General features: G+C 65.4%; 2 protein-coding genes across 21 annotated transcripts in view; both read right to left on the bottom strand.

The window, feature by feature from the left end:
• Positions 1 to 14,429, bottom strand: part of LOC104697394 — a 36,058-nt gene extending 21,629 nt beyond the window's left edge. Inside the window, exons 1-3 of one of the 18 annotated variants that reach the window (XR_005603748.1) lie at positions 14,265 to 14,429; positions 14,092 to 14,152; positions 8,068 to 8,118 (exon numbers count right to left, since the gene is read on the bottom strand). Coding sequence is in view for 10 of the 18 variants with exons in the window: in XM_039566311.1 (XP_039422245.1) it covers positions 7,989 to 8,118; positions 9,730 to 9,852 (253 nt within the window). In the remaining 8 variants the exon portion in view is untranslated. Of the gene's footprint in view, positions 1 to 4,990; positions 5,201 to 7,988; positions 8,119 to 8,397; positions 8,517 to 9,729; positions 9,912 to 11,055; positions 11,304 to 13,926; positions 14,003 to 14,091; positions 14,153 to 14,264 lie in introns of those variants that run through there. The other 17 variants (XR_005603743.1, XM_039566314.1, XM_039566317.1 and 14 more) reach the window with 17 other exon arrangements.
• Positions 14,430 to 15,216: 787 nt separating this feature from the next.
• On the bottom strand, positions 15,217 to 25,227 carry MEF2B (myocyte enhancer factor 2B). 3 transcript variants are annotated; one of them, XM_039566456.1, is made up of 9 exons: positions 24,991 to 25,227; positions 19,362 to 19,441; positions 19,030 to 19,233; positions 18,826 to 18,957; positions 18,055 to 18,217; positions 16,871 to 17,016; positions 16,589 to 16,704; positions 16,423 to 16,506; positions 15,217 to 16,044 (listed from the first exon to the last, which is right to left on the bottom strand). In XM_039566456.1, exons 2-9 carry the CDS (start codon positions 19,413 to 19,415, stop codon positions 15,729 to 15,731), a joined length of 1,215 nt encoding a protein of 404 aa, XP_039422390.1. In that variant the 5' UTR covers positions 19,416 to 19,441; positions 24,991 to 25,227; the 3' UTR covers positions 15,217 to 15,728. The 3 variants fall into 3 exon arrangements, with proteins under 3 accessions (XP_039422390.1, XP_039422388.1, XP_039422389.1); XM_039566454.1 differs by having other exon boundaries at positions 15,806 to 16,044; positions 16,593 to 16,704; positions 24,991 to 25,226; XM_039566455.1 differs by lacking the exon at positions 24,991 to 25,227 and adding an exon at positions 19,692 to 19,826 and having other exon boundaries at positions 15,806 to 16,044; positions 16,593 to 16,704.
• Between the last annotated feature and the right edge of the window lie 2,222 nt (positions 25,228 to 27,449).

Here is a 27,449-nt window from a genome sequence, read left to right as displayed (position 1 = left end):
GGCCGGTTTGGACTTCCCCGCCTGGCACAGCCCTGGAGTTTCCATAGAAACATGAAGATATTAAACTGTAAATAATAATTTCTCCATTTAAAAATAAATAAATAAATAAAATAGGGAGAGAACGCACGGCTCCAGCGTGTGGGGCTGGTGGGTTGGGAATAAATATCCTAGGAACAGATCCTAACATCCTTGGGAATAGATCCTGGCATTCTGGAAGCAGATCCCGATGTCCTGGGCATCTGTTCTTGCACTTGGGGTCTCATTTCACCCAGGTCCCATCCCTCCAGCACTGCCAGAGAGTTTCCCACCTCTCCCTCCTCCTCCTCCTCCTCTTCCTCCTCCTCCTCCTTCTCCCCTTCCAGCCCCTGATTTATCCAGGCTGGGATCTCCATCCATAAAAATTAGCAGCTAAAGAGCTGGCCCGGGGTAAATAACCGGGAGCTTCTCCGACACGGACCCGATGGGAAGGAATTCTGATTTCTAAGCGGCCTAAACTTAAACCCATCCCTGCATTTTCCATTCCCTCCACCCCGGGGAAATGGTTTTGTCTGGGGTTTCCACCCTTCGTGGGACTTTAAGTGGGACTTTCGATCAGAAATTACTTTTATTTTCCTCCCTCGGCGCCATCAGGTTGGAAAATCATCGGTTTGGGGTGGGAAATGTCAGGGCTGGAGGATGGCACAGGCAGCTCCTCGCCCGGGGATGGGGAGATTTGGGATTTAAGGTCGAAATCAGGTGCCAAGACCTTTGGGAATGATGCCAGTGGGCTGGGCAGCTCCAAACTCAATTCCCACCACTCATTCCCAATTAAAACCTGGATGTTGTCCTGCTGGGGTGGGAGGCACGGTTATTTTTGGGGGTTTTTGGCTGATCCCCACCACGAGACCAGGGTGGAGCTGCCCCTGGCTCCTCTCACCACCCCAAATCCCAGCAGCCCACGGCTCCTTTTATCCCAACACCAATCCCGAGGCTGGATCCAACACCATCCCAGCATCCCGAAAACCGAGCCATCACGAGCTATTCCAATCCACACGGGATTTTGAGAGCATCCCATTGCCCCCTCCTCACTCTGCTGTGCCCATTTTGGGATGCTCATCCCAGGTCCTCTCCCAGTGCTGGGAATCAGGGATGGAGATTCCCAGATTGTCCCAAATCCATCACCAGCCCAGGCCTGGAGATTCCCAGCTCATCCCAAATCCATCGGCAGCCCAGGGATGTAAACCAGGACTGGAGATTCCCGGCTCATCCCAAATCCATCGGCAGCCCAGGGTTGGAAATCAGGATGGAGATTCCCAGCTCATTCCTGACCCATCAACAACGCAGCACTGGAGATTCCCGGCTCATTCCCAATCCATCGGCAGCCCAGGGCTGGGAACCACCCCCCTGCCCCAAAAGTAGCCGTGCAGGGCACCCCAAGAGCTGCCGGGATTATCCCTGCGGAACATCCCCCGGGAACAAGATTGCAGCTTAGGGCCTAATGGAAAAGAGGAGAGAGATGGGATTAAAAGGGAAATAATGACAATTCCTTTAGCCAGGCCGGGGAAATGAGACGGGGATTAACGGCCTCGCTTTTCCAGCAAACCCCAAATCCCGCCGGGCGGTCCCGGATCCAGCCGGGGTGGCCGGAGAAGCGGAGCTGAGCCACGCCGAGGGCGACGTTGGCAGTGCCACCCCTGGAGGGACCCGGCTGTCCCAAAGAGGATCCATCCCTCCTGTCCCTGCACACAAACACCACAAACCCACAGCGATTTCCAACCCCCCCCCCCCTCCCCACCAATATTTTGCTTTTTGCGGGGAGAAATTCGGGATTATTCCGCCAGGGGAATAAAACACTGGAAATTAAAAAACTTCGCTGGCAAAAACGGCACCAAGGCCTGGAATAAACCTGAAAGGCTCCTTTTCTCTCGCCTTGGGTTGCACACCCTGCAATTGGCTGCTTCCCTGGAATAGATTCCGTTGCTATGAGACCAAGTTTGCTTTTAACGAACCCCAGAAAATTAATGGCATTCAGCAGATAAGTCCTTAAAGTGGAACCTATTTTAAGAAATTCCTGCTAAATGGTTTACAAGTAGTCAGGAGGGAGGAGAAGGATTCTGGAGCGCGGCGGAGCCTGCGCCGATCCCCCCCTGCCCCCCGCCGGTCCCAGCTGGGATATGGGGGGGGCGTGGTGGGGTTTTTTGGGATTGGGAATGGGAGAGGTGAGGGCAGGATGGGTTCCCAGCCGTGCTGGGTGCTGGGCGTCCCTCCTGGTGTGGCACAGCCACCTCTGGGCACCCCCCTGGCTGTCCCCAGCTGTCCCCACCATCCAGAGGCTCCTTCCAGCTTCAGAAACTCGGGAATTCTCTGCCCAAACCCTGCCCAAACTCACACAGGGAGCCATGGGATCCAGGGCTGGGTCGGGTCTGGGGATGGGAGCGGGTGGAGCATGGAAAAGCTGCTCCGACAGCATCCCAACATCCTTTGGAGCAGCGCAGGGAAGAGCTGAGGAGCCAGGGAAGGTTTTCCCTGCCCGTCCAGCCCCTCAGGGTGGCATCAGCCCCTGGACAGGGCACATTTCCCTTGGGGTCAGGGTCTCCACGGAGGACACAATCCGTGGTGTCTCCGGATGCCTCGGCAGCTCCGTGTCTGCACCACCACGGCCAAAGCACCAGCATTCCCAGCCTCAATCCATGTGGAATATCTCCTTGCGGCCCAGGGCGGACAGGGAACCGCTTCCTCTTCATCCCACACCACATTTTGGGGTGTCCAGGGGGCTGTCCCTGCTTTATGCCATGCCAGGTCCTCCCTGTCCAGGGAAAGGTCCCAAATTGGGTGAGCCCAGGGTGTCCTGGGGGGGCAGGATCAGTGCCAGGGATCCCAGGGATCCCAGGGATCCAGGACAGGGAATCTGCTCCTCTCCTACCTGAACCTGTTGATTGGCCCCCAAATCCCTCCTCTGCTGCAGCCTCCGGGTGGAAGAGGAGACACGATCCCGCAGGGAAAGCAGGGAGAGGAGGATGGAGAGAGGGACTGGGGCCTTGAGCTTTTTCATTCCTCCCCTTCCCGTTTCTCAGCTCCAGCCTGGGAATTGCTGCTCCAAAGACCCCACAGCGAGGGGGGAGTGAAGCTGCCCCGGTGCCACCGCCCTGCCCCGGCTGCCCTCACGCTGTTCCTGCACCCCAACGGGTGGTCCTGATCCTAAAATGTTCTCAGCACAGGGATTTCTCTGTGGATCATCCCCACTTCCCTCTCCCCAATGTCCGAGAGGGCACTGAGGGCCCTCCCTCAAGGCTGCACCCCAAAACACCACCTGGAAACACCTTCCTGGGATTCCCAGGAATCACTGGGCACGGATCCACCTTTGGGGTCACCGCTTCGAGCCTTCCCTTATCCCAGCACCATCCAGAGCTCCCACAGCGCAGCCCAGGCTCAGCCCTCGCTCTGGACACTCTCCCTGGAGATGGAGAGGAGCTGAAGGGAAGGAGAGAGCAGGATCCCAAATCCACGGGGGATCCTGGAGGGATCTGCGTGAGGCTGAGCCCGGAGCACCCTCAGATGCTCCCAAATCCCTCTCTCGGAAGAACAAAGCTGCGATCTCTCCGCAGATGCAGAGGAAGCGACAAGCGGCGATGATTTATTTCCCTTCCCCGGCAGATAAATCGGCCTCGGGAACGGGGTTTGTGCTAAATTACAATTTGCATGCGGTAATATATTTAAGCAACTTTCCTTGCACTTCGTTATAAACAGCGTTTCTCAGGGGGTTATTTCGGAGCTGGCCCCGTTTCATTTATCTCCGGCGCGAGGCAGCGTTAATTGTCGGGGTGGAAATTAAAACCACAGCGGCAAAAAAAGAAAAAAGAAAAAAAAAAAGAAGAAAAATTAATAAAATAAAAGCGCCGGGGTTGGTGGTTGGAAGAGAAATCATCCCCCAAGCACAGGCACCAGCTCTGGGCCTCGGTAAAAAATGATGAAAGGCAAAATTCCCGCTCCGTTTGGCTTGCCAGCGCTGTCCCCTGGCGAAGGCAGCGGGGCCGGTGGCTCGGGGAGCCCGGTGGGCAGCGAGCCCCTCTCTCCCGGAGGATAGCGAGAAGGTTTTTACATTCGGTTCTCTAGCTTTATGATATCACATACACTCATACAGCTAGATAACCAAAGAGAAAAACCCACCCAGGTCTCGACCAAACGGGGCCTCGGCCGCTGCCGCGCGCCCGGGGGACACCGGAGCCCCCGCGGTGGCCGCGAGTTTTGTCCCCTCAGCGCCAAAAACGATGGAAGCCCCAAGGTGGGCGAGCAGGGATGGGCTCCGGTGCCTTGGAATGCGACACAACGACCCCCGGTGCCCAGCCCAGAGCCCCAAGGCCACGTCGCACCCCCCAAAAGGAGCCGGACCCTAAAGCGGGCTCGGCACCCACGCAGTCCACGCGGCCTGGGGGATGTCGCCGGGCAGGGTGTCCCCCCCAGGGTCCAGCCCCGGAGACAGGCCCAGGGAGCTGCGTCCTTGCCAGCCCCAAATTCACCCCCAGACCCAGCCCGGAGCCCACTCCCGCTTGATAATTACTGGAAATTACTGGCACGGAACTGCTGAGTCAGGAAAGTGGTTGGGCAAGGGACGGGCCCAGCCGAAAGGGCCCCCCCGGGGGTTCCCACCGCGCCCCCGCGCCGTGCCCCTCTTCCTCCCCTTCCTCCCGCATCTGCTCCCGGCAGCCGGGCCCTGCAAACCCGGCAGGGATCCCGCACCTCCTGCGGGTCCGGGCCGTGAATTTCCCTGGGGGGGTCACCCTGAAGTCCCCGGGATGGCCCGGTCCCCACTGGGACTCTGCGCCCCGGCCGGGAGGCTCCGGACAGCGGCCCCGGGCAGCGGCCCCGGGCAGCGGCGGGGGCTGTTCCCAGGGAGATCCGGCTGCTCGGAGGGAAACTCGGCGGAGCGGCTGCTCCGGTGCCCAACGGGAGCCGGGGAGAGGACGAGAGACTCCCGAAGGGGTCCCGGGGAGGGCTCCCGGAGCGGGGGTACCTGCTCATCCCGCTGGGGCCGCTGCTGCCCGCGGTCGCCGTCGCCTCCGGGTCGCCGCATCCTTCCCAGGCTGGTGGGGAGCGCAGGAGGCTCAGCCCGGGGATGGGGATGGACATCCCCGCCCGGTGCCGGTGCCGGTGCCTGTCCCTCTCCCGCTGCCCGGCGCCTCCGGGACCTGCCTCTAAAGTTGAGGCAGAGTCGGCGGCGCAGGGCTGGCTGGAGGGCGGGGGAGGGCGGGAGGAGGGACGGGGCGGCCGGCGGGGACAAAGCCCGAGTGGCGGGGCTGGGACAGCCCGGGCGTGGGGCCGGGCAGGGGTCACCCCCCCGGGGGGGGCAGCGCCATTCGCCACGGCCGCCGCTGTCCCCGGGGGCCGCTCCGTCTGCTCGGCCCGGGCCCACCCCCCGGTCGCAGCCTCCCGCCGCAGCCGGCCCGCCCCGTCGGGGAGGCGGCGGTGCCCGGGGGTAACCCCGCTCGGGCAGGGCGCTGCCGGAGCCGCCCACCCGGGCCGAGGCTGGGGTTAAACCCCCCGTGCCCGGGGAGGAGGAGCGGCCGCGGGGGTGGGGGGCGGTCGGGCTGGTCCCTCCCGTCGGGGCTGCGCTCACGGGCGCCGCTGCAAAGGAGAAATTGGGAAGATGCTCAAGAGTCAAGCGCGGCTCGAACCACCCCTTATCCCGGGTCTAACGGGGTCCCCCGACGGGCCCGGCCTCGGCTGTGCCTCCCGACCGGGGAGAGATCCTCCTGGCCCGGGACAAAGCGCGGCCGCGGCTCGGAGGGGCGGCGGGGCAGAGCCCGGGGCGCGGGGGCCAGGTCCGGCTCCACGTCCCCCCCGTGCGGCCACCCGGGGCCGGTCCCCGCCGGCACTGCCCGGTGGGGGGGCCCCGCTCCGCTCTCCCGGGGCAGCACCGGGGGGACAGCGGCCTTTCCTCGGCACCCACCCGCCGCCCCACCGGGAGCGCACCGGGGGGGTACAGCCGTGGGTTCGAACCACGCAGGGGTGCCCGGGCACACCGGAGCCCCCGCAGCGCTCATCTCACCCCCGGTGCACGGCTCACACCGATGGCCACACTCGCCCCGATGTCCGGACGGCTCCGCACACGCACCCGGGCGCACCCACAGCCACGCAGGACCCCCGAATGTCCCCCCTGGTTGTTCCCAGTCTCCTCATGCCCCCGGTACCCCCGGCCTGGCCCTGGCCTGGCGGGCTCCGCAGCCCTCCCGGGGCCGCCGCATCGCACCTCGCTCCGGTGAAACGGCGGAAAACGAAACCAACAGGCGGCCCTGGCACAGCCCCGGCCGCGGCCCCGGGCACAGCGGCGGCCCGGTGCCCCGGCCATGGGCAGAGCCGGGCCGGCCCCGCTTCCTGCGGGCACCGGGAGCAGCGGGTCGGGGTGGGCGGCGGGGCCCGGCTCCCGCTCCCGGCGCTCCGATTTCGGGAAGGAGGCACAGATCCGAGCTGGCCGCCTCTGCCCACACCCGCCCTTTTACATATCCTCACCTATAGAGAGAGAACATACAGAATATACGGAATATCCGCGCTGGAAGGCACGGCGGCGCCTGCGGAGATGCCAACCCGCCAGCACCGGGGGCTCCCCGTGAGCAGCTGGGCTCTCTGCCCCGCACCGAGCATCCCCAGGGCTGGCAGCCCTTCGTTGGAGCCCCCCAAACTGCCAGCGGCGGCCGTAGCATCGCGGGGAGCGAGCGGAGCCTCCTCCCGCCGCCACCGGGCACCGGGGACCGGGCACCGGCCCCGCCGCTCTCCGTGGTGCTGAACGGCGGCCGCGCCGCGCCCCGGGCCGTGCGGGGTCGTGCCTCCTCCGGCCTTCTCTCACCGAGCTGCCGCTAATTGATTATTATTATTACGGCTATTAATTATTATCGTTACCGTCCCCGCGGCTCCGGTGCTCCGCGGCACTGCCGAGCCCGGAGAGCGGGGAGATGGTGCCAGCGCGGCCACCGGCTGCCAAATTACCGGATCGTCCCCCAGCACAGCCCCGGTGCTGCTGCCCGCCATCCTCCCCATGCCCCGAACCACGCGTGGGCCGAGCCGCCGCCGTTACCTCCGAACCCGGGCTCCGAAATTCCTCCCTGCCCGGCCCCGGGCGGCCGCGGCGGCCCCGGCGGGCTCGGCCCCGCTGCCGCCCACACCGCCAGGGCACCGCCGGTGCCGGCCCCGCTCCGCCGTCCCCGTGGGTCCCGCTGACCACGGCTCTGGCCCGGCTGGCCCGGCCGCGGTGTTTGCCCGAAGGGTAAAACCCCAACAACGAGCGCGGCCCCGCAGCTCCGCCGAGGGAACGAAGGAGACCAGCGGAGCTTCGCCGCCGCCTCGGGAGCCCGCTCCGGCCCGGGCCCGGCTCCAGGAGGGGCCGCTTCGGGCACGGGGGGGCCGCTTGCAGCATCCCCGCCGGTTCCGCTCCCACCGCCCAGGGGCCCGGTGACACCGCGCAGGGCCCTGGCGGGCCGCGGCGGCCCGGTTCGCCCCCGCCGATCGCCGGTGCCCCGCTGCCCACGGCTCGCCGTCCCCGAGAGGCGCGGGGGGAGCTTGGCATCGCCGACACGGGGGAGGCGGCCGCCCCACGCGTGTCCGCGGCGGGGGCTGCACGGGGCCCGCCCGGGCCCGTTCCTCCCGGCACTTACCGACTCGTCGCCCGCCTGTACCCATCGCCCCGGCGGCTGCGGGCGCTGGAACGGCCCCGGCGCCTCTGGTCTCCCCTTTTCCCTTCGCCTACACCCCCGTGTGCATCAAATACCTTCACTACAGCAGCCATGTTGGGCTCCGGTGCGAGCACGGCGCTCGCCGCAGGAACCGGCGGCCGCCTCGGCGGGAGGCAGCGCGGCGGGGCTCGGCGCGGGGTCCCCGCTTCTCCCCGGAGCCCCGGAGCCCGAGCAGCCCGGCCGGCCGCGGAGCCCCGTCCCACCGCACCGAGCGATGCCGCCGGGGCCCGCTCCCCGGGAAGTTGCCACCGTTCCCGGTAACGCCACCAACTGCGGGTCCCGCACCTGCCCCGCATCCCTCCGGTGCTACCGGCCGCGTCCCGGGGCTGCCGCTGGGGAAGAAGTGGGGGAGAGCCGCGGTTACCTCCGCCTCGCCCGCTGTCCGGTGCCCGCGACGCCGCTCGGCCGAGCCCACCTGGGGAGGGAAAGAGAGAAGATGCGTCAGGAGGAGCCGCCGCCATCGCTCCAACTTGGAGCAACTTTCCCGGCGAGGCCGGCGGCGGGGCGGGGGGTGGGCGGCGCTGGAGCCCCTGCCCGGCCAGCCGGGGCCGGTCCCGCCGGCGAGCAGGGCGTGGAGTGCCCCACAGCCGGTTCCGTCCACGCGCGGGGTGGGGACACCTGCCCGGAGCCCAGGGCCACGCCGGGACACGGCCTCTGCTGCCGGGGACACCCTCGATTTGGGGCAGCCCCACACCTGGTGCCTGTCCATCTGTCCGGCTGTCTGTCCGTCTGTACCAGCTCCCCCCTGCCGTGGGCATCGCAGCCTCCCTGGGCACCGCAGCCTCGCACCGGGCAGCCCCCGCCGCTCCCCGGGCACCGGAGCCGCTCTCCCGCCCGGCCCGGCTCCCCTCGAAAGTGCATTTTTCTGCTGTTTATTTCCCTCCCCTCTTTTTCTCCCACCGAGATTTTTTCCCCGGTCTTTTTCCTTTCCTTTTCCCGCCCCAGTTTCTTTTTTTTTCCCTCTAATTTTCTTCCCCCCCCCCCCCCCCCCTCGTTTGACTCCAACGTCGCTGGGAATTATTTGCATTTAAAACACAACGACTCGTTCCCCTCCACGTCGCTTCGCAGCTCGATTCAACCAGCACGGCAGAGGCGGGGGAGCGATCCCAAGGAAAAGGGGTCCCCAAACCCCAGCCAAATTCCCCCGAATTCCTGCCCAGCTGAAAATATCGATGTGGGGGGAAACTAAAGATTTAACAGATTTTCTTAATTTTCTTCTCGCAGCCGCTGTCACCCAAAGGTGTTGTGGCAACAAAGAGCGGGATGGCATTTGACGCTCGTATTTTTGGCCTGTTCCCGTGCAAAAATATTCCCCCAAAGCCCCGAACGCTTTGCGAAAGATTGATGTGCCTCAAAACCACCACATCCTGCCCTGCAAAGTGCTCCCGAGGAAAATCTGATTTTCCATTTATCCCCCCGCCGCTGCTGATCCCGCCGGAGAACGCACACGCGCGGCGCCCGCCGAAACTGCGAGCGAGGAGAGGGACTGGGAATCCAACAACCATTCCCAGTCCAAACTGGGAGCCGAACGGTTTTCCCCCGTCCCCGCGCACGGCAGAGATTTCCCAGCTCGGGGAACAACGGCGTGGAATTCCCCGCCGTGCCCGCTCGGGCAGAGCCGGGCACAGCAGCACCCTCCCAGTTACTTTTTTTTTTTTGAAGGGGGAAAATAGCAATAAACCAAGAGAATTAATTATTTTTTCTTCCTTTCCCCAGAAATGCCCAATTCAGCCCCGGCCTTTTGCTTGGGGATTTTTTTTTTTCCCCCTTGGATTCTTTTTTTGGTTTTTTTCTTGTTTTTTTCTTTTTCTTTCTTTTTTTTTTTTTACAACCTCGCACCAAAGCAGAGCTGGGAGGGGACGGAAGGGGATGCCCACACAACACCCCAACCCCACACAACATCCCCCACGCCCCTTTCTCCCTGCTCTCCTTTTTTTTTTTTTTTTTTTTTTTAAACCCCAAATCCTTCCCCCGCGAAATAAAAAATAGCTGCACACACCGAAACTTCGCTCCGGCAGCCCCTTACCTCGGGCACCGGGCAGGGCAGGGCAGTCGGTCCGACCGGCCCCGGGGCTATAAACCCCGGGGGTGGCTTTTGTGAGTTTGCCGGAGTTTCCCCGGGCTGTCCCCTTTTGTGTCCCATTGCCATCTAGAGGCCCCGATTAATTAATTTCACACCGAAGCTCGGGAGAAAATTTTCCCACAAAACAAGTGACCGAGGAGATGTGAAACTCCAAAGAAAAGGAGTCAACATCAAGTTCAACAGCATGCGGGGAAAGGCCTATTTCCATCACAATCGCGTCTGAGCGGGGGCCGGGCGGGGGGCGGCGGGCGGCGGCCCCCGCGCCCCCTCCGCGCGTTCCCAGGCTCCGAACAATCGCTCTCTGTTTGCCTCGCACATGCCGGCGTTTGGGCACGGAGGCTGCCTTGGGATAACAGGAATAATGAGGGGAGGGGGGTTCGGGGGGAGAGCGGGGCGCTGGGGGAGTGCTGGAGGGGTGGGAAAGGGCGGCGGGGCGGGGGGAGCGCAGCCGAGCGCACCTGGGCGCTGCCCGGTACCGACCTGTTGAGCCCCGGCCGGCGGCACCCGCTGGAGTTTGCGGGAAGAGCCGCAATGGGCGACACGGACAAGCCGGGCTCGACGGGGCCGGGAGGGGGACCCCAAAGCCGCGAGGGGACAGTGCCGAGCCCCGGAGCGGCGTGGGGACACTTTTCCCTAAGTTTGGTGTCGCCCCTTGTCTCCCCGCCAGCGCCGGCCACGCGTTTTCCCACAGCCCCGGGGGAACGGGGGGTGCCTGTCCCGGGGGAACGGGGGGTGCGGGCCCCGGGGGAGCGGGGGGCCGGGGCCCGGGGTGGCCGAGGCCGTGGTGGACGTGTCCTGCAACCCAAGCAGCTCGGCTCCGCCGGGCATTGTCCCCACGGAGCCCGTGGCCATTGTTCCGGCGCTGCGGGAGCCGGAGGGAGGGCAGCTTTCCACGCCTCGTCCCCCCCCGCCATCTCACCCCCACCCCGACACTCACACCGGGGCTGCCGGGACCCTAATCCGGGACGGGGGGTGGGGAGGGGGAGGGAGGGCAAAGAACACCCCACCCACCCCCCGAAAAAAAATAAAAATATCAGGCGAGGGAAGGGGAGGCGCGGGGTCCCCCCTCGCAGACTTCCTCCAAGTTGGGAGAAGCGGGAGGGGGAGCGGCGCGGCCGCCGGGGCCCGCCCAGCCCTGCCCCTCCGGCACCGGCAGCACCGGCGGCTGCCCCGGCGGGCGCGGGGAGTTCAGTGCGGGGCAGGGAGAGGGGAGGATAAAAACGGCGGTGAAAAAAAGGGGAGTGGGGGGGTGGGGGTGGGATTATTTACCTCCCTCCGCACCTCTGCGTCCATTAATGACTTAGCGGCAGCGGGAGCCGGGAGCCGCCGGGACACCGGCAGCCTCCGGGGCGTGGGGCTGGGGGAGAACCGGCCCCGGCAGCGGGCAGGACGCGGAGCCCGGGGCCATCCAGGCGCTGCGGAGCCGGGGCTGCGGCTCCCGGAGAGCACCGGCCGGGCTGTGGGAAGCGGAGCCCCCCGCGATCACGTTGCCTTTACGTGGGGTTAAACAGGGAACGTCTGCCCGGGGCTTGAACGCCGCGAACCCCCCGAGCGCACCGGGCAGCCCCGGCCCGCCGCCACCGGGGCCTCGGGATGGGGCGGGTATGGGAGGGGGGGAGGATTCCGCCCAAACATCCATTTTGTCCCTTTTGGAAATGGAGATGGGAGAGAGGAGGGAAAAATGCGTCTTTTTTTTTTTTTTTTTTTTTTTTTTTTCTTTTTTTTTTTTCCCCTTGCTTTCTCCATATTTTACTACGTAAGGAATGACGTCCTCGCGTCGGGAGCGGGATAGGTTAGCCCGGAGCTTGGAGAGGGAGGGGGGGGGAAAACCAGGCTGGGGGGGGAAGCGCGGGGGCGGGGGGCGGCTCTGGCAGCAGAACCTAAAAATAACGAGGATTTTATTATTTGGAAAAAAAAAAAAAGAGATATAATAATAATAATAACAATAATAATAATAATAACGGTAAGCCCGGTGACCCCGCCGATGCGGCCCTGCAAGGGCAGCCGGTGGCACCCGGCCACTCCGGGGACCCCACCTCGCCTTCCCTCGGGATTTGGGGCGCCCCATGGGGTGCAGAGGGAGGGTGGGGGGGTTCTCCTGTCCTTTTCCCCCGCCCGGGGCTGCGGCAGGGGCTGGGGAAGGCGCTCGCCGTTTCCCGGCCGTTGCGGGATGATTGCGTGGAAATGAAGCAGAAATTGGCGATTTTTTATTTAATTCAACCCCAAATCCCCCGCTGCTCCTCGGGTTAACACCTCCGAGCCCCCGGGAAGCGGCCGGGAATGGATTCCCACCTCCCCCCCCTCCTCCGGGCGCACCGGGAATTTGGGAGCGCTAAAAAATCGGGGGCTTCGCGCAACGCCTGGCGGGGTTTGCACCCCAAATTCGGCCCCGGCGAGGGGGGACACCCAGGACACCCAGCTCCCCGCAGACTCTGAGCCACCGAGCGGGGCCGGGGAGGGCCGGGCCTGGCTGCAGCCCCTGGAGCCACCGGGATGCGCGGCCGCTGCCGCCGAACCGGACCGCGCCGGTGCCGCTGCCCGGTGCCGCCCCGGGGCCCTCCCAAGCCCTGCCCGCCCCGGGGACGGACAGCCCCCGGCCCGGTGCTGCCAGGGAGGCCTCGAGCTCCGCGCTCTCCCCTAATGAGCTCCGTTTATGCATTTCCTCATTAACGAATATTTCTCGCGGCCGAGCTGGGGGGCACCGGGACGCCCGTGGCCCGGCCACCCGCCGCCCGTCCCGTCCAAGCGGGGCTTCCCCGGGGGCTCGGCCGGTCCCTGCCAGCCCCGGGAGAAGCAGGAGGCAGGGCCTGTGCGTCGGGCACCCCAAATCTTACTGCCAGCCTCGGAATTACCGGTGCCCGGCGCTGGGTGCGACCCCGCCCTCGGTGGCCGTGAGACCCCCGGGTTGCCGAGGGGCTTCCCCCCGGTAAAAGGCGTTCGGGCCGGGCCCGGCTCCTCCAGCCGCCCGGTACCGCGGGGCCCGCTGCCCCCCACCCCCGACGGCGCGGATTTAGGGGAGTGGGTGGCGTATTTTGGCTCCCTGATGGAGTTTTGATCAAAAATTCATTAAGAGGCGCTGGGCGCAGCGCCATGAATATTTCAGGGCTTTCGCTAAACAACAAAGTGGGTGTTTGGGGGAGGATGCACCGGGGGGAGGCAGCCCCCGGTGCCCGTCTCGGCCCCGCTTTGAGGCGGCGGGGACGCCAGGAGGGACCGGTCACCTCCGTTCCGTCGGGACCGCGGAGGCGACCGCTGGTCCGCAGCCCCGGGGGCTCTTTGCGGCCCCGTTATAAGGGCGTGAACGGCCCCGGTGACTCGGAGACCGGTCCCCGGTTGGAGCGGGCGGCCCTGCGGGGACACGCAGCTCCCGGCCCCGGGGCCACCGCCGCAAGCCCGGAGTGTGCCCGGCCCTGTCCGCGGTCACGCGCGGCCGTGGGGCTCCGAGGCACCGCACCGGCCCCGGGTGCCGCAGAGCGGGAGAGGGGTGGGGACAGCGGGGGGACCCCACGGCCACCCGGGATGTCCCCTCGGAAGGGGGACATCACCGCCCCAAGGGATCCGGGGACACGGGCTGCTCCCCACAGCTCTGGGCAGGGAATAATCCCCCCAACACCGCCCCATGGCAGCGAGGGAACACCCCGACGGAAAGGTCCCCGGCCCCCAAATTGGGGTGCGGAGCCCCCCAGCACATCCCGCCCGCAGCACAGGGGGAGGCGCCGGCTCCGAGCAGAGACAAAGCCCCGGCGGTCCGCTGGAGCCCAGCACCCCCCGGAGCAGCGCAGCCCCCGGGCTGGGCCTGCAGGTAACTGGGCTTTACTGGGGCACCTCCCGGGCCAGCTGGGAAGGGGACACGGAGCGCCAGAGGTGGCCACGGTGGGCCGTGGTGGGAGACACAGCAGCTCTGTCGCCTCCCAGTGTCACCCCGAGCACCCCGAGGCAGCTGGGGGGCCCTGGGTGCCACCTTCGGGGCAGTGCCCATGGGGCACGCCGCCCTCTCCCCCGCGCTGGGGACACCCGGCAGGAAGGCAGGGGACAGAGGGACAGAGGGGCCTCTCTGCGGGACCAAAGCGGGGGCTTGGGGACACCCCAGGGCACCTCCCGAGCCCAGTTTGGGACGTGTCGCAATGGGCGTTACTGGACCTGCAGGCAGGGGTCGGATGCGCGGCTCCAGCAGCTCCCGGCGCTCCCGCCGCTGCCCTCCGGGTCCCGCCGGCCGTTCCCGTGTCCCGGTGCTGGGATGCGACGAATCCCCCCCCGCCACCACCACCCCACCCCGGCAGCCCCCAGCCCCTCCCCGGGGCTCACCTCGCCCTGACATTTCCTGGCGCTCCTTCCATGCCAGCGGGTTGCCATAGCAAATCTAAATCTTACAAACAAAACGAGGGGAGAAAAGCCTGATTAGCATATATTCAAATGAGCCATGCAATAATGCAAACCATAAATCATGCAGTCATTGCTATTCAATCAGTGTCTCTTACCCCAGCCCCCACTCCTTGCACCCGGTGTCTCGCCTCCTCTTGCCAGGCAGAAACCCTTTCCCGGTTCCAAAGGCGGCCCTGGAGGGGACCTGCCACCCTTTTGGGGGGGTGGCCCTGGGCCCAGCCCGGCTCCGGGGCTCGGCACAGCCCCTAATCCCGCCTGGTATTTATGGCGCTCTATTAAACGGGGCAAACTCTTCCCAGGATTAATCTCCCGCCCAGGTTTTAATCTCGGGGCTCGTAATCCCCCCCCCGCCTCCGAGGGAAGGGGCCCAGCTCAGCGCTGGAGGGTGTGGGGGGACCCCTAGCCCTGCCTGATCCCGACCTGGGGGTGCCCAGGTGGTGCTGGGGGGGACCCAAAGCCCCCAGAAATGTCCCTGTGGGGTGATGGTGCTGCAGGACCTTGGTGCCCACTCCTTGGTCACCTCCCAGCAGCGTGGCTGTGGCTGTGGCCATACCCAGCACGCCACAGGCCCCAGGGGATGCACCCCAAAAAGCAGCAGAACCCCCAGGCCCAGCGCAGCCCTGAGCTAAAAAACAGGCTCAGCTCAGCTGGGCCAGGCCCACCCCCCGTAACCCCCGCCTCGCCCCCCAAATCCCCATTTTAAGGGGTTTTTCCTTCTCCCACCTGCTCTGACACCCCCTGAGAGGCTTTTTGGGGTCACTGAGGAGTGGGAGCAGCACGGCTGAGCCCCAACGACCTGACCAGAGTGGGGGTGACCCGGCTGTCACCCACCCTGAGAGGTGGCTCTGAGCCTGGGGGACACGGGGGGCACAGCGACGCTGAGAGCAAGGGCGTGTGGGCATGTGCCACCTCTCCCTTTGGCGACGTCAATGCGGTGCCACCCCAAACTGGGCTGCCTGACCCCAAGAAGCTCACACCAGACACCCCGAGACCCCCAGCTCTTTATTGGTGAGAAGATAATAAATAGAAAAGAGTCCCTGGCTGGGGGAGCGGCACCCCCCACCCCGCCTGTCCCCTGTGCCCTGTGCCCCTCCCGGGTCCCCCTGGGCTCGGAATTGGGCCGGTGGCTGCAGGGTTGGAGCCGCTGCCGGTGCTCTCAGTCCTGCTGCCACCGCGTGGCACTTCCCAGCCACTCCCGCTCGCCGGGGACACGCTGCTGGCGCGGGGACAGGCGCAAGGACGGGAATGGCCGGTGTCCAACACCACCGGACAGGACACCGGGACAGCGCTGGGCTCCTGGCCTCGCAGGGGGTGGCGGGCAGAGCTGAAAGGAGGGGACTTGGTGGCATTTGGGGGCTCCAGGGAGGGGGGGTCTCGAGGAGCTGCAGCCCCAGGGTTGGGCGACAGTGACCCTGCAGGGAGCCCGGTGTCACCGCTGGTCGCCACCACCGCACTGCCACGGGCACGGGGGGCTTCCCGAGGGTCTGAGGGTGGGGAAGAAGCGGGGGGGCTGCTCCCCCAAGCTGGGTTTTCCCCCTCCCTGCACCCCGGCGGCCTCGCTATCTCTGCCAAACGTCCACGGGCTGTCCCCGCCGCGCGGGGACGGGGACCCTCTGCTCGTCCGGCAGTGGCCGCGGTGGCCCCAGCGCGTAGGGAGGGTAGCCCTTGGCGAGGTCATCCCGGGGCTGGAGGTCTCCGGGGGCTCGGGAGGCTTCGCTGAGGGACGCCAGGCTGGTCAGGGAGGGCTGGGGGGTGCCCGGGGGACAGCCCAGCCCCGGCGACACCCGCTCCGACTTGATGCTGATGGCCTGGTGCTGCGGGGACGCGCCGGGGGCAGGCGCGGGCTCCTCCGCGGGGACGATCCGGCTGCTGGCCCTGCGGCGAGAGGGGACGGGGATGAGGGCGTCTCCCTGTATCCCCTGCCAGGTATCCCCTTTCCCACCTAGAGAGGCTGAGACCCCCCCCAAATTCCTGTCCTGGTCTGGTTCTGGCCCAGTCGGGCACTGGGCCGGTGCCCGCATGGCTGCTGGGAGCCTGGAGTGTGACTGGGGGGGGGACATGGGGACAAGATCCGTGGGGGAATCCCGCTGGAAATAAGCTCTGGAGAGGCTTTAGGGTGACCCCCAAGACCACCCTGGTGGGTGGGGGGCTGCCCCTCGGTGCCTGCAGTGCCCACGGCTGGGAGGTGACACCCGTGGGTGCGGCGGAATGGGCTCATCCCTGCCCTGTCCCCCCTGTGCCCCCCGTCCTTACCCCAGCGCTGCCATGTCCCGCGGGTGCTGCCACGCCGGGGGCTGCAGGAAGCCGGGGGCGGCGGGACCTCGCCAGCCCCAAAATCTGCGGGGTGGGAGGACAACAGTGAGCAGGGGAGGGTCACAAATGTGGGGACAGCGCTGTCCCAAAGCTGAGCGACCGCGACTCACCTGCTTGGGCCGGGCTGAGGAAGGGGAAGCCGGCGAGGCCGTGGCTCGGAAGGCCGGAGCTGCCCGGGCTGAGCACGGGGCTGAGGGTCTGCAGGGCAGGGTACAGCGGCCGCTGCGGGAAATGGGGTGACCCCAATAGGTTTTGTGCCCCAAAGCCTCCGGCGACCCCTCCGCACCACTCCCTGTGCCCCCCAGCAAAGCCCCGGAGGAAGGGGCAGATCGGAGCAGAGGGATTTGGGGAGGGGACACCCGTGTGGCCGTGGGGACAGCTGACTCACCGCTGCGCTGCCGCCGCTCCGGCCACTCGCCAGGCTGCCCTGGGCCTCGCCACGCCGGCCCTCGGCCCCCAGGAACAGCGGTGGTGGCGTCTTGGTGGCCAAGGCGCGGCTCAGGCTGGCGGCAGGGAACAGGGGGTAGCTGAGACCTGGGGGACAGAGGGACAGGAGGATGCACGGATGATCCTCGGGGGATCCCCGTGGCGGTGGCCGCGGTGGCCGCGGTGGCCCCGGGGCCGTGGGCAGCCGTGTGTGCCTGCACGGTGCCGTGCTCCGGCAAAGCCACTTCCTCCATGGGCCACCTGGGCTGTGGCCACGGGCTGTGACAAGAGGTGACACACGAAGGCAGTGGCTGGATCCAGCAGGCTGCAAACCCCCCTGGCCGGACCCTGCTGAGGGGAGCAGCAGCTCCCCATGGAGCGGCCGGAACCTCCCTTGGGAATGTCCAGCGTGCCCGTGTCCCCATCCAAGCATTTGGGATGCTGCCTGTCCCCATCCTGCGCCACCTCCCACCCCCCTGGATCAAGCCCCAGGTTTTGTGGGGTTTGCCGCTGCTTTTCTGTCACCCTGTCACCGCCCTGTCCCAGCGGGCAGGATGAGCCCCCCATGCCGAGCTGTGCCACACAGGAGGGACCTGCGGGCACAGGGTGAGGGGACAGCTGGGTGCCGGCTGCTGGCAGGGCACAGGAAGCAGCTGGAGGGAGGTTGGGGCCGGTGTTTCCACAGCTGCGGCACCGCTCCTGCCCACGCAGCCGCCCCGGCCCCGTTCCCGGTAAGTCCCCGGGAGAGGAGCTTTGCATGCGGGGCCTGGCAGGGCCTGGCTGGGAAAATCCCCGCGGGGCCGTGGGGTTTGGGTGCTCGTGGTGGGGAGGGGGTGGCCATGGTGGGGATGGGGTGGCCATGGAAGGGGCAGGGTGCCCGTGTTGGGTATGGGGTGCCCGTGTTGGGAATGGGGTGTCCATGGTGGGAACGGGGTGTCCATGGCAGGAATGGGGTGTCCAGGGTGGTGTTGGGGTGTCCACGGCAGGGATGGAATTTCCATGTTGGGAATGGGGTGCCCACGGCAGGGTCGGGGTGTCCAGGGTGATGATGGGGTGCTCACGGTGGGGACAGGACACCCATGGCAGGGCCCTTCTCCCCTGCACCCACCCCCTCACAGTGTGCCTGGATGATGGCCCCGAGCCTACCTGGGGGCAGTGGCCCTGGGGACCGTCCCGGTGGCTTCGAGGCAGCCGGTTTGAAGGCAGGAGAGCGGCCCTGGCCCTGCGGGGAGCTGCTGGCGCTGCCCAGGGAGGTGTCGGTGGCCGGAGGGGAGCTGCCATAGGCTGCCTCAGGCAGTGGCACCGGGCTCTGCAGGGACACACAGGGGTCAGGGACAGGGACCCTCGGGACCTTTGGGGACCCTCGGGGCACTGCAGAGAGAGGCAGAGGTCGAGGGAGGGAATGGGGACCTGCAGAGTGGAGCAGAAGTCAGGGACAGGGAAGGGACAGGGACCCTTGGGGACTCCTGGGGACTCCTGGGGACTCCTGGGGTTCTGCAGAGCAAAGCAGAGGTCAGGGACAGGGAGGGGATAGGAACCCCTGGGGACACTTGGGGCTCTGCAGGACAAACCAGAAATCAAGGACAAGGAGTGGACAGGGACCCTCAGGACCCTTCAGGACAAACCAGAGCTCAAGGAGGGGCTGGGGACTCTTGGGACCCTGCAGGACAAACCAGAAACCAAGGGCAGGGATGGGACGGGACCCTCAGGGACCCTCAAGACCTTGCAGGGCAAATCAGAGATCAAGGACAGGGAGGAAATGGGGACAGGGACCCTGAGGACCTTGCAGGGCAAACGAGATGTCAAGGGAGGGGACAAGGACCCTTGGGGACCCTCGGGACCCTTCAGGACAAAGCAGAAATCAAAGCCAGGGATGGGACAGGACCCTGGGGACCCTCACCCCCACCAGCGACTCACATAAAACCTGGGCCGCGCCAGCGCCAGATCCACTCCATCCCCGAGCCTTCTCCCCCTGTCCCCGGGCGGCTCCGGGCCCTCCTCCAGCTCCAGCTCGTGGCTCTCCAGCCCCAGCCCTTTGCGCTTCAGCGTCTGCGGGGAGGCCACAATGAGCGGGTCCCTGTGGCCACCCCCGGGGCCCCGGGGGCCACCCCCGGCCGCTACCTCGAGGATGTCGGAGTTGGTGCGGCTCTCGTGGGGCTCGCTGTACTCGGTGTACTTGAGCAGCACCTTGTCCATGTCGGTGCTGGCGTACTGGAAGAGGCGGTTGGTGCTGTTGAAGATGATCAGGGCGATCTCGCAGTCGCACAGCACGCTCAGCTCGTACGCCTTCTTCATCAGCCCGAATTTCCGCTTGGTGAAGGTCACCTGCCCCATAAAACAGCCCGGATTCTCCTAAAAACGCTCCCAACGGGTGGTGGCGGCAGCAGGGCGGCTTTGCCTCCCATCACCCCGGTCCCCACCTCAGCCCCACCTTGGCCCCGTGTGGCTCCTACCTGCCGGTTCCGCTGATCCAAAATCCGGCTGATCTGGATTTTTTTCCGGCCCATTTTTGCCTCCTCTGCTGGGTTTGGGGCTGGAAGAAAGCGAGAAACCCCTGAGCCCCACAGCCCTCGGGGCTGTCCCCAGCGCCGCCAAAAATAAGTTTGGCTGCCCCAAAAAAAATCAGTTTTCAGAGGAAGTTTGGTCATTTCTTCTTCCGCAAAGATGGTGGCCAAGCGGAAAATGGGGGAAAAATGGGAAATTCTGCTGGGTTAGAGGGGAAAAAATCCCCTTGGCCCTGCCCAGCAGCCCAAATCCATCACCCCCACGGCAGCCCCAAGCACCTTTGGGTGTTGGCTGGGAAGCGGCGGTGCCGTGATCCCAGATCCTTCAGCGGGAGTTTGGGATCAGAGTTTTCATCCCAAACCCAAGGGGCCGCTCCGAGGCTGCTCCTGAAGCTGCTCACGGCGGCTCCGTGGATGCGGAGGGCGTTTAAAAGGGGGCCGGCTGGCGGCGGGGAGGGTCCTCGAACAAAAGGGTTGGCTTTAGGTTCAAATTTGGGTTTTTTTTTTTTAAATCTTTTTTTTTTTTTTTTTTTTCAACCTCCACCAGACTAAATTTGACCTCCACCGCTCGCAGGCCAGGAAGTGGCTGCACGAGGAGACAGCAAAGTGAAACCACCCACCCACTCCTGCGGCCACGTGAGCCAGCCCTGGGCAGGGATACGGGGCTGGCGACCCCCCGTGCCACCCTGGCTGTGGGGTGCCAGCACCCTCCGAGCCTGTCACAGCGTTGGGACACCCCGCTGCTGTCACACCCCCCCAATTCTTGCTCCTCTGCCACCCCCACCCAGCAAGAGCCACCCCAAAATCCCTCCGGGACACCCCGGTGCCACCAATGGAACCGCGGGTGGCTCCCAACGGGACCCTCGTGCCCACCCCGGTTTGGGGGTGGCTCTGTCCCTGCTGTCCCCAAACCCCAAGCCCGGGGCGAGAGCGGAGCTGGGAAGGCAGCGGGGCGGCAGCTCCGTGTCGGGGACGATTTTGGGACCCCCCAGTTGGGCCAGCAGCCCCCCCCTCCCTCCCAGTGCCAGGCTGGATGCCAGGGGTGCAGTTGGGGACCCTCCGGTCCCCCGATGCCCCCGGCGTGTCCCGCTTCCCCCTCTCGAGCACGTTGCCATTTTACCATCGTGCTCGGCCGCTATTTTTAGCTGATCAAAACTAATTTTAATTTATGGAAGGAAATTGCGCTGCCGTTCCCACGGCCCCGCTGCCACCCTGCGTCCCCGGGCCCACGCACGACCCCCCCCGTGCCCCCCTCCCGAGGTCCAGGGGGGTGCCCAGACCACCCTGGCCCCGCCGGAAAGGGCCGAGAATTCCCTGGTGGAAAGGCGGAGGTTTTCCCATTCCCAACCATCCCTGGGGTGTTTTCCTCGCTCCTCCCGGCTCCGACACCTGCGGCGTTCCTTGGGGACATCCAGAGGGTCCCCACTCCACAGTGTTTCATGTGGGGGTGGCAATTTAGGGCTGATCCTTGGGTTTGGCCCCGTTTGGGGCCGGGGGTGCTCGCCCGGCTGTGACCCCCCTGTGTCCTGGCACAGCCTCATCCCGGCAGGAATTTTTGAGGCTCCAGAGTGTTGGGAATGGATGGAGGGATGGAGGGATGGCTCCATGGAGGGATGGATGGATCCATGGAGGGATGGATGGATGGATCCATGGATGGATCCATGCATGGAGGAAACCTCCACCTGCAGCAGGGACATGAAATAATTCCAAGGATTTGCCTGGGCACAATCCACCTCAGCTCCTTGGATGCTCAGTGCCCCGCAGGGCAATGCTGAGCGGGTCCTGGAAGGTTCCAGCACCCACGGAATGACGCTGAGAAGGTCCTGGAAGGCGCCAACACCCACAGGGTGATGCTGAGAGGGTCCTGGAAGGTGTGGGAGGGAGTCCAGAGGAAGCAGAGCCACAGCCCCATCGATCCAGGGCATCCAGGGACCCTCCGGGTGGGGATTCTCGGCACCGGGAGAAGCGGCCGAGGCCTCGCGCAGCCTCCGGGGCCGTTCCATCAGCGGCTGCTCCTCACGGCTCTGCCCGTCCCGGGAGCCCCGGGGGCGCGGCCGGGTGAGATGTCCCCGGGATCGCGGCGCTCGGTGTCACCTCGGCCACCTCAGCGCGTCCCCGGGACCCCCCGGGCAGGTGTGAAGGGCTGGGAGGGGAGCGGGGATTTTCCCATCGGGATTTTCATCGGGATAAGGTGAGCGAGGGCACAACGGGGCGGCTCCGCCCGGCATCGTCACCTCCAGCCAGGTGGCACCTCCAGGGCAGGATGGAACCTGATTCCAGGGAGGGCTCATGGGCGGGGAGAAGCCCTGGAGGGACCCCAGAGCCCCTCCTGGCCTTGTCCCCGCCGCGGGGACGCGCTAAATATCCCCAGAGCACCGGCATTCCAAGAAATCCCGACGCTCTGGAGCTCTCCAAACCTTCCAGACAGGAGATTCCCCCCTGTCCCGTGTCCGGGAGAGGCTCCGGCGCTCCTGGCACCCGTCCGGCTCCGCTGCCTCCCACGGGTGCTTATCTTTAGCCCGGGCTCGCACGCACCGGGATCGGAACCGCTCCCACCTCATCCCAACCATTCCCGCTGGGATCCAGCGCGGTCTCCCGGCGAGCCCCGGGCTGGGATCGGGTTTATAATGAACCCCCCGGATCCTCTGCGCCTTTAGGGGGCATTTGCACGGCGCCAGGGGGGTGCAGATTCCCTTCTCCAGCTCCTGACTGGGGACACCAAACGGATCCCTGGAGAGCCGCGTGGTTTTCCGTGAGCCCGTGCGGGATTCCCGGCACCACGACGGGGCCTCCCAGCACTGCCTTCAACACCTTTACAGCCCTGGATGATCCCAGAAGCGTTAAATCCACCGGATTCATCCTAAAATCCAAGCAGGTGGGGTATTCTGGGAAAAGCTGCTCCAGGGCCCGAGCGCTCCCCTAAAACACCCCCAGGTTTGGGTCCCTGAGCTCCCCAGCGATTTATCCTCCCACGGGACACAGAAAGTGAGGGGGAAAAGCTGTTTTCACCAAATTCTGGGGGGGTTGTTGCAAATCTGAGAGCTGGGGGTGATTGGGCAGGAGCAGGAGGGGAGTGGTTATCGAGGACCCGCATTTGGCAGCTCCCAAAAAGCGTTTTGTTGGAGGAAAACAACGATTAAAGCGGGAGAAAGAGTTTCCATCCCATCCCCTACAGGGAGGGAGGGGAAAATCTGAGCCACGAGCAGCGAAATCCCACAGGAGGGCGGGGATGATGCAGGGACCGGCAGGAAAACGGGGATTGAAATGGGGATTTAAGGCCCGACGCACCGGGATGGACACGGAGCGCTGGGACCAGAGGGACACATCCAGCCCCGGGCGTGGCCCGGGATCCCGGCGATCCCCAGGGAATGGCTGAGCTGGTGTGAGCAGCATCCCGAGCCCCGGCACGGGGAAAAGTCAAAGTTGAGCGTGGAGTTTCTGCCGGGCCCTTCTGCTTTTTATAGGTTGTTTAAACAAGCGACCAGTACAAACCAGTGCGGGGCTGGCAGCGCTGGGTGGGGACTGGGAAGGCAGGAGGAGCCAGCTGGGAAGTAGGGGAAAGGTGGGGATGGGATGCTGAGGGATTTTTGGGACCACCACGACCTCCAAAAAGCCCTGTCTCCCACCTCCCAAACATCACCCAGCCACCCCAAAGCCCCTAAGGGGGATTATAATTAATTTATCCGTGCCCTGGAACAATCCAGAGCCACATCCAGGCTCGGGGTGACACTGCCACCCTCCAACCCCACTGTCACCTCGCTCGGGGGTGACACAGAGCGAAAGTCCCAGGCGCTGCCACGGCCCGGTGCCGATGGGTGGAGGCTTTTCGGTTCCAAAATGAGTGTGTGGAAGGAGGAAGGATTGAAAGGGCCCCCAAAAACGAGGTGGCTCGTGGCCCTTGGGAGGATGAACGGACATGGGGACCCCCCCTCCATGCCCAGAGTGCGTTTGTGGCTCGGTGGATGCCACGTCCATGGGAAGGAACGCCCAATTCCCATGGGATTGGGCTGCCCCACGCCACAGTTGGGAATTAATTTGGGAAGCGACGCTCGGTTGGTGCTGGAGGCTTTGCTGGGTGCACTCAGGGCTGATCTCAGCCTGGCCCCGTGGCTTTAGGGCTGCCTGGCTCACGGGCCTGGTTTGCTCCTGACAATCCTGCTGGGATTCTCGGGAAGACGAGGGAAATTGGAGGGTCTCAAATGCACCAATTCCCCCCCAAATCCTTCTGGGTCTCCCCACAGCAGCGTGCCAGGATTTCCATCCCTCTCACTGCTGGGATGACCCAGCAGGATCCCTGGCCCCTTGCACCAAAGTTTCCCAAAGTTTCCCAAACCCTCTTTTTTTCCCCGGATATCATCAGTGCTCTGGGCATGGAGGTGACCGGGAACATTTCACACCCTAAAAGAAACCTGAGACCTGCACCCCTCTCCCGAATCCCCCCTCCTTCCTGACCCCCAGATCTCCCCACGCGTCACCCTGACGTGACCAGCTGGCAGCCGGGGACATGGAAAAGGGCCAGGATCGGGATGTCCGGATGGGTCACCCACGGTCCCTTTCCCAACCGGTGCCCGATGCCCTGAGGGATGCCCGTGGAGGTGAGGTCGCCTGGGGGCACAGCCCATGGTCCCATCCCTGCTTTCTGCTCATCCCGAGCTTCCAGGTTAATTCATTCCCTGTGAAACCCAAGAGCCGGCAGCGCTGGGAGAGTTTCTCTCATCAGAAGAAAAACCCTGAGGACAGGGACAGGGACACGCTGGGAATGGGTTGTGGTGGGCAGGAGGATCTGGCAGAGGATCCACCTCACTCTCCATAGGTGACGGGGGGACCCAGGTGGACTGGGACACCCTGGAGGTGCCACCACCCTGGAGGTGCCACCATCCTGGAGATGCCGCTGTCTGGAGCCGTGGCCGTGTCCCATCCCCACCTGGGAGTGGGAAGGAACCGGGCTGCCACCAGCACATGCCAGGAACAGCCAGGCCGCCGTGACACCCCAGCAAAGTGCCAGCGCCATCGGGGCTGCCCGGGCGCGGTGTCACCGCTGTCACTACAACCACGTCCAGCCAACAGCCCGGCCGTGCCGTGCCTCAGTTTCCCCCCGCGCCGTGAGCTCAGCCCCAACCCCCAAAGGCCCCGGTGCGCCCAGGGGTGGCGGGGAGGTGGCGGCGGGGCCGGGGCAGGGCGGCTGCCCCCCAGGCTGCACTTTTGGGTTAAACCCGGGCGTTCCTCCCTGCGCAGACACGAGTAAAAATAACCGCCCCGAGCGCGGCGCAAACCACAGGCTTTTTATAGCCCGCCATCCCGAGACGGCGGGGCGGGGGCCGGGGCTCCGCCGTGCCCAGACCAGCCCGCCGGGCGCCGGCCCGGCCGCACCGGCCCCTCCCCGGGCCGGCCCCGCTCCCCCTGCCCGTGCGCCCCGACGGCGCGGCCGCCGGCATGCGGAGGGAGCCCGGTCGGAGTAGAACGGGGAGCGGTGCTGTCATGTGCCATTGTCATCCCCCCTGCTCGGCCCCGGTCACGCCGGAGCGCGGCCGCGTCGCGGGGCGCCCGGGACCCCCCGTGCCCGCCGCGGGACACGCACCTGGACAGCGGCGCTTCCTCCTCGGCAGCTTCGCGCCCGCTCGGCCGCGGGTGCCCGGCGCTGCAGCGGAGCCGGGGCGGCCCCGGTGCTGATCCCGGTGCTGATCCCGGTGCTGATCCCGGTGTCGATCCCGGTCCCGGGGTCGGTCCCGTTCGTGTCCCCGGAGCGCGCGCGGCCGCCGCCTGCCCGAGCAGCGCCGGTGACATTTGCATAACCCCGCCCATCCCGCCGAAAGATTTGCATAGAGCAGCCGGGCTGTCCTGCCATTGGCTAACGGTGAGGATTGGTTTGCATAGACACGCCCCTGGCGGGGAGAGGGGCGGGGCGAAGGCGAAGGGGGCGTGGTCAGGGAGATCGGGGGGCTGCGGAGAGGGGGAGCCTGGGGAATTTTGGGGGGTGGGATTGGGGGGATTCCGGGGGGATATGGGGGGAATTGGGATGGGGGTGACGCTGGGGGGGTCTGGGGGGTGGATGGGATATGGCAGGGAAGGGCGTGGATGAGTTTGTGGGAATGTGGGAGGCTGGAATGGGGGTGAGGCTGGGGGGCCCGGGGAAATTGGGGTGGGGGATTTAGAAGGGGAGGACGTGGATGAGTTTGTGGGAATGTGGGGATCTGGAATAGGGGTGAGGCTGGGGAGATTGGGGGGCTGGGATAGGGGATTTGGAAGGGGAGGACATGGTGGGTTTGTGGGAATTTGGGGCACTGGGACGGGGTGAAGTTTGGGGGGTCCCAGGGGACGTTGTGCCCTCACTGCGGGGTTCAGACCGGGCTGGGATGGAGGTTTTGGGGCGCAGTTTCAGGAGCAGGCTCTGGGTTTGGCTCATGGCATATCCCCAGGGTCCCCCATTGTGGTTTCAGGGGACTCCCCAGCACCGCCAGCCCCATCAGCCACAGGGTTTGGGGGTGTCACTCCCCTGGTCCCCAATATCACCGAGGGCTCAACAAAACCACGGTGAAAGAAACCTCCTCAGCTCCAAAACCCTCCTTCTTTTCATTTCTTTTTTATATTTTTATAAAGGCAGTGACTGCCCTGGGGGGTGGGGGGGAGTGGGGCACCCCCTCCTCCTGTCGCAGCCTGTCCCCGTGTCACCACCGAGCCACGCCACAGGGAGGCTGTGGGACAGCCCTGGGGACAAACCCCAACACCTCCGTGTCACCCTCCCGGCCCTGGCAGCACCCGGCACATTCGGTGCTGTGAGTCCCTGTCCCCAATGCCAGCCCCGGGAAGGTGACAGGAACCTGAGGACGAGGAGCAGGGAGCAGAGGATGTCGCTGGCTCTGCATCCCGTGGCTCAAAGGCTGTGAAGACGCCCCAAAATTACTTTGTAGGGCAAAAGGGGGCAGATGCTGCTGGTGACAGAGCCTGGGGCTGGGGGGAGGGAATAGCGGAGCTGGAAGTCGGCATTCCCGGCTGGAAGGTGCGGAGGAGCCAGGCTGAGAAAGTTGGGCTCTGATCCCAAACCTGATCCCAAAATCAGCCCAGGGCAGGCACTGCCCAACCCACACCCCCCTCGTGTCCTCTGCCCTGACGGGGACAAAGCCGTGGTGGAGCCACAGGGATGACCAGGACACCGGGTGGGTGCCATGGGGGGGATCCTGACCCCTCCAGCGCCTCGGGAAGCTGCAGGGCTCCCCGGGATCCCAAAGGGAACCCCCGTGTTTAGGGCAACAATTCCCAACTTGGGACCCAATTCCCAAGTTCCCACTCCAGCTGGCGGGCAGCAGGTGGGAAAAACGGGATATCAGGGAAATCAGGGCCCACTCAGCCCCACAGCAGGGACATCTTTGCACCCTGGCCATCCCGGGGGGTCCAGTCCCGCTCCCAGTCCCAGGAAGATTGGGAAGAGGGACTGGGAAAATGAGGATTTCTGGATGAGGCTTTCAGGCCGCGCTGGCGTTAAGGACACAACGTCTTCCTTAGAGCTGCTTTTAAAGCTCATGATTTATAGAGTGCAATTAGCAGAGTGTTAATTAGCCGCGCTCGTAATCTTAATTGATCCTGACGAGGGGGTGGGAGGGAGAGCAGAAGCGCCAGGGCTTCGGTAGAGCCACGTCCCGGCAGAGCCTGAGGTGACACATCCAGGTGTCCCAGCCTGCCCTAGGACAGAGTTTGGGGACACACGGGGTGGCTCCTTGCCCGCCTCGGCTGTGGGACATCCCTGCCCTGCCCCGTCCTTCCTTCACCTCGGACTTCCCAGGGCTCGGCCCCGCTCACAGCCACTCCCAGCCCTGCCAGGCAAAGCCATTTTGGGGCACAGGGACCCCCCGGTCCCCCCGGGTCAGGGGGTGCCCAGGCTGGGCTGTGCCCGGCTGCTTCTTCCCAGCTCCGGGGTGGCAGCTTGAAAGCTTTGAGCTCCCTCTTGAGGCTCTTGCTGCCCCAAAATCCTGGGAATTTGGGGAGCCTGAGGTGCTGGATGCCCTGGGATGAGAGCTGCACCCCAAGTGACAGCGGTGGAGG

This window comes from Corvus cornix, chromosome 28, assembly GCF_000738735.6.
Source record: "Corvus cornix cornix isolate S_Up_H32 chromosome 28, ASM73873v5, whole genome shotgun sequence".
Classification (NCBI taxonomy): domain Eukaryota; kingdom Metazoa; phylum Chordata; class Aves; order Passeriformes; family Corvidae; genus Corvus; species Corvus cornix.
Note: the sequence above shows the minus strand (reverse complement) of the source record. Positions and strands in the feature narration are given on the sequence as shown.